The sequence below is a fragment of the Scylla paramamosain genome, chromosome 15, assembly GCF_035594125.1.
Source record: "Scylla paramamosain isolate STU-SP2022 chromosome 15, ASM3559412v1, whole genome shotgun sequence".
Lineage (NCBI taxonomy): Eukaryota > Metazoa > Arthropoda > Malacostraca > Decapoda > Portunidae > Scylla > Scylla paramamosain.
This window is the reverse complement of record NC_087165.1, coordinates 7911012-7916011: the sequence shown is the minus strand read 5'-3', so window position 1 is coordinate 7916011 and position 5000 is coordinate 7911012. Positions and strand designations below refer to the sequence as shown.

Sequence of the window (5000 nt, the reverse complement as noted above, 5' to 3'; positions counted from 1 at the left end):
GAGGCCTGATGGCTTCACGCAGCTCCCCCTATTTTCTTACGTTCCTGTGCTCTTTGCTGCGCCTCACGTTCATCGGCTCCCCGCTGCCCTTCAGAGTACCCTGCCAGTTAGTGTCTGCCGCCTGCTGCTGGAGAAGCGCATGGTGCAACTGGTGCAACATTCAACACTCGTGCATGTTACGTGCTGTGCTGGCGTTACCCGTCTTCAATTTACATCACCTGTGCCCCTAATATATTTACTGAGGTCGGTAGAAGTGACGAGCTTGGCAGTATGTTACAGCTTGGTTATATCTTTGTATTATAATCAACGTGTATTTTATATGTGCCGGCGTTACCTGTGTTCAGTTTACATCACCTGCCCCACCTCATAATTTATTTACAGAGGTTGGTGGAGGTAACATGGTTTGCAATATTTATCTGTGTTATTATTTTAGTAATATAATCAGCGTCTATTTTTAAGTTTCTTTCTCTTTTTACGGCGCTTGTTCACTGATTTGCCTGCACGCGTACTAGTGCAGGTTATACAGTGCGTAATATATAACAGTATTTTATATAATCCACGAGTGTTTGTGTGGTTTTTATTTTCTTTACCTGCTTATGGCGCAATCTACACCTTCCTTGCTTGCTGACTGATGGACGCAAGTGGTGAGTGTTGCGTGTTTCCCAAGTGTGTTACAACCTGTTTGCATTTTGTATGATTCAAGAGTGTTTCAGTTCTTTCTCTTTCTTTCTTTCTATTTCTTCTTCTTTCAGTGTTGCCGTTTATGGATCCACTGCCTCGGATCCACTGACTCTTTACCTTGTTAGTGACTGATTGATAAAAGTGGTAGAGGTTACTTTTTTTTCAGTAGGTTAAGACTTCTGTGCATTTTCTTCTTTCACTGTTGCTGTTTATAGAACCACTAACATTTTACCTCGTTAGTGCCTGATTTATAAAGATATCAAAGCTTACATTTTTTTTTTTTTCCAACAGGTTAATACTTCCGTGCTTTTTACATAACTCATCTATTTTTTTTTTATTTATTTATTTTATTTTTTTTTCTGACTAAGGTGGACAAAGCTTATAATTTTGGACAATTCTTTCGACTACTGTTTGGGGAGTGGCAGCTTCAGCAGATCTTTTTTCCAGTCTTTCTGTTGCTTTGGCCACGACCCCTCAAAACAAATAAACAAATAAAACAAAAACTTGGAAGTGTTATGTAGCGAGGACATGGTAAGGGAAGAGAAGAGAGGAGGATACATGACAGTAGCTGCAAATATCACAAGTAACACATGTTCATTAACACACAAAGACTTAAGGTTTAATTTCACATACTTCCCTCTCTACAACACAAGTTCCCAGCTGTCTATCAAACGTATCACACATGCAGACTTAAGATTCTATTCACACAATCCTGTCTTCCTACACCCGTCTCCACTTGCCTCACACCTGTATCACCTGCACACTGATTAACATAGGGACGTGACAAGGGAGCACAACCTTCTATTTCACCCTCCATCCTCTTTTTAAATAATGAATCCACATTTGTTTCCGGTCGCTGCCTCACTGCTACCTGTGTTGGTACTGTCTGTACTTGCTCACTCATTTACCTGCTCGGGTAGAAACAGAGCAGGAGATGAATACTTTATTTCTACCTCTTCCCCAGATAGTCACAATGATCATTTTCTTCCACCTGACGCCTGCTTTATAATTCACCACCACACGTGCATACAAGACCAGGGGATGGGGACAAGCCTGCTTTTTTTTTCACAGGTATTAGGCACACCTGTATAATGCTACCTGTGCTAGTATTACTGGTTTATCGATGAGGTTACACAGGTGAACATTGGCAGGTACTGGGGACGTTTTCTTTTTCTAGAACCTGGTCATTGTACAAGGTGCAGGTATCGGGCACACCTGTCTACTGTTACCTGTACTAGTCGCCTGGTTTATTGATAAGGCCACACAGGTGAACATATAGGCAGGTACTGGAAGCGTTTTCCTTCAGAATTCGGTAATTTCAAAGGTATGCCAGGAGACTGTTCTCTATGTTAGCTGTACTAGTGTTACCTGCGCATTAGTAGCGTTATAGAGGGATACAGGGAAGATAAAGAGAATATAGTTAGACTTTTTTTCTCAGTTCATTTTAGTTTGTAAGGCAGAGGTATACTAGATGCAGCTATGTAAGTGACCCACGTCGTTTATCTTTAACCATACTGACGGCACACGAAGGTGGAGAGAATATAGCGTATTAGTAACATGACAGGGATACAGGGAAGATAAAATATGGTTGGACTTTTTTTTTCTCAGTTCATTCAGTTCACAAGGCACAGGTATACTAGATGCAGCTATGTATGTGACCTATACTAGTGTTACCTCGTTCATCTTTAACCATACTGAGGGCACACGGAAGGTAGAGAGAATATAGCTATAATTTCTCTCAGTTCAACTCGTCTCGCAAAGCACAGGTACGTCTGGCGGAGTTATGTGTTAGCTATACAGGCCTTACATGGTTTAATGATGATGCTACACAGGTGAACACAAGACAGGTATTGATAACAAGCCTGCGTTATATCTACCACACATCCAGTTCAACAAGCATCCATCTTTTTTCTATTTTTTTTTTTTACTTTTTTTTTTTTTTTGAGAGCTACACGTGTTTGTGGTTGTGTACGTGTTTACTGAATGACTAATAGAGGTGTGAAAAGTGTGAAAAAATGTGATTCAATTCATGTGGTCTAAATATTTCATCTAGTTCTGTTTTAGAGTGATCTTCCACTGCGTTACCTGTATTACCTGTCTTCTCTTTGGCTGATGCAGGTGTGAAAGAGTGAAAATAGCATCAGCGTTGCTTTTTCTTTGTCGTGATTCAGTCGATATTGCATAAATGTTTCAATCTCTGTGTCAGTGTGACCTACGTGGCCTGACTCTGTGTTGCCTGATTGCTACACGCTTGCCGTCTGATTGGTACAGGGGTGAAGATGCTAAAAATATAATGTGGGTGTGAAGGTGAAAATAAAAAGTTGTATTGGTGTAGAGAAAAAATATATATATACATAGGTGATATAGGTGAAGAGAAAGTGAAAGTGATATAACTGAAAAAAAAAAGTAAAAAGGTGGAAAGGTGTGAAAAAAAAAGCGAAAAGTTGTGAAAGTTAAGAAACAGTGCTGGGGTTAATTTACCGTGATTCAATCTGGTCATCTCGCATCGCTGTACCTTAGTGAGTCCTGCCTCTGTCATACCTACATTGCTACATATTTGCCGTTTCACTGATACAGGTGTGATAGTCTGGGAAAAAATATTCTTACTTTGTCGTGATTCATTCGATGTAGCTCTTCAACTTTAATGTGACCTATCACTGTGCTACTTGTATTACAGTCAAGGAAAATACAGAAGTAAACTGCCACACTCATTTCCACTTCTCCTTTATGTTTCATTTTTACATATATTTATAATTTATGTAATGAGGCAGCTGGTCAAAGAAAGAAAATAATAAAGATAAATTAGAGTAAAAAATAAAAGAAAACCTGTTTATAATGTCGTTTCCTTCCCCGCCCCCACTACTCCCCCCACCAAAAAAAAAAAAAGACAAGTATATCTAAGAGAAAGGCCAATTTAGACTTGCTCAGAATTAGAAGCCACATTTTATAAGGAGTTCCTCAGGAGATCAGGGCAATGAAGACTGAACTACAACATTAACCGCTACAACACTATGGAAATGGATAGCCAAGTTAACTCGACACGTGATTGACTGTACTACACTATCCTGCTAAGAATGTTACGATTCATGTTTTGTAAGAAAAATGAAAACAACTGTAACTGAACTATATAACTATATTAAACACAATGGGAATGAGAAAGACAGGTTAACTTAACACGTAACTATAACTGACTATCCTGCTATATCAATTTGACTTACCTAGGCTAACTTAACCAGTCCTTATGTAGTAATGCACTGGCTTCCTTCCTCACCTGTATTTTTCTTAGTGTTCAACGAGGCAAGTTAATAGATTTACCTACACAGCGCTCTCTCTCTCTCTCTCTCTCTCTCTCTCTCTCTCTCTCTCTCTCTCTCTCTCTCTCTCTCTCTCTCTCTCTCTCTCTAACAGACCAGGTCGTAGTGAAAATAACCCAACAGAAGATGGCATTCTTTTGTAAGCTTTTATCAATACCGACAAAATATTAAAACGAATGAAGGGAAATATTGGCAAAGTGTTTTGAATTATGATCAATGTCTCTCCTTGCCACACTACATCGAGCTGATACGAGGAAGGGGAGGAGGAGGAGGAAGAGGAGGAGGAGGAGGACGAGGAGGAGACAAGTCAATAGTAGTAATAGTTGTGAGTGTGTGAAGTGAGTGAGTGAGTGAGTGAGTGAGTGAGTGAGTGAGTGAGTGAGTGAGTGAGTGAGTGAGTGAGTGAGTGAGTGAGTGAGTGAAAGAAGGAAGGTATGGAGAGAGGGGAGAAAGAAAAAATTATGAGCAACAGTTACGGAAAGAAAGATAATCATAAAAGAAAACAAAGCAAAAAAGAAAGAAAGAAAGAAAGAAAGAAAAGAAAGAACTAGGAATATTAGAAAAACAGTGTGGGTGACCGACTGACTGAATAACTGACGGACTCAAAGGACAAAGAAAGAAAGAAAGAAAAAGAAAAAAAGAAAGTAAATCACGAAAAAGAACTAAGAAGGAAAGAAATCAAGGGAAGAAAGAAAATTGTGCTTAAGAATTTGGTTGGGCTCTTAAATCAATGAAGCATTTTAAACCAATATACGTTCATTAATTTTTGTATTTTACTTATTCTTTATTTAAGAGAGATTCTGACATGCGACAAAAAAAAAAAAAGAAAAAAAGAAAAAGAAAAAAAGAAAGCCCCACTGTACCTGTCAATAAAGCTGTATGTATGTATCAGTGTGTGTGTGTGTGTGTGTGTGTGTGTGTGTGTGTGTGTGTGTGTGTGTGTGTGTGTGTGTGTGTGTGTGTGTGTGTGTGTGTGTGTGTGTGTGCTCCGTTCTCAGGTTTGTT

The 5000-nt window shown here is 39.2% G+C and overlaps 1 protein-coding gene across 1 annotated transcript in view; it reads left to right on the top strand.

The window, feature by feature from the left end:
• The window catches only part of LOC135107232 (chaperone protein DnaJ-like), a 2678-nt gene extending 759 nt beyond the window's left edge, over positions 1 to 1919 (top strand). Inside the window, exon 2 of the mRNA XM_064016892.1 lies at positions 1819 to 1919. Within this exon, the coding sequence (XP_063872962.1) occupies positions 1819 to 1919 (101 nt within the window). The remainder of the gene's footprint in view (positions 1 to 1818) is intronic.
• Positions 1920 to 5000: the final 3081 nt, after the last annotated feature.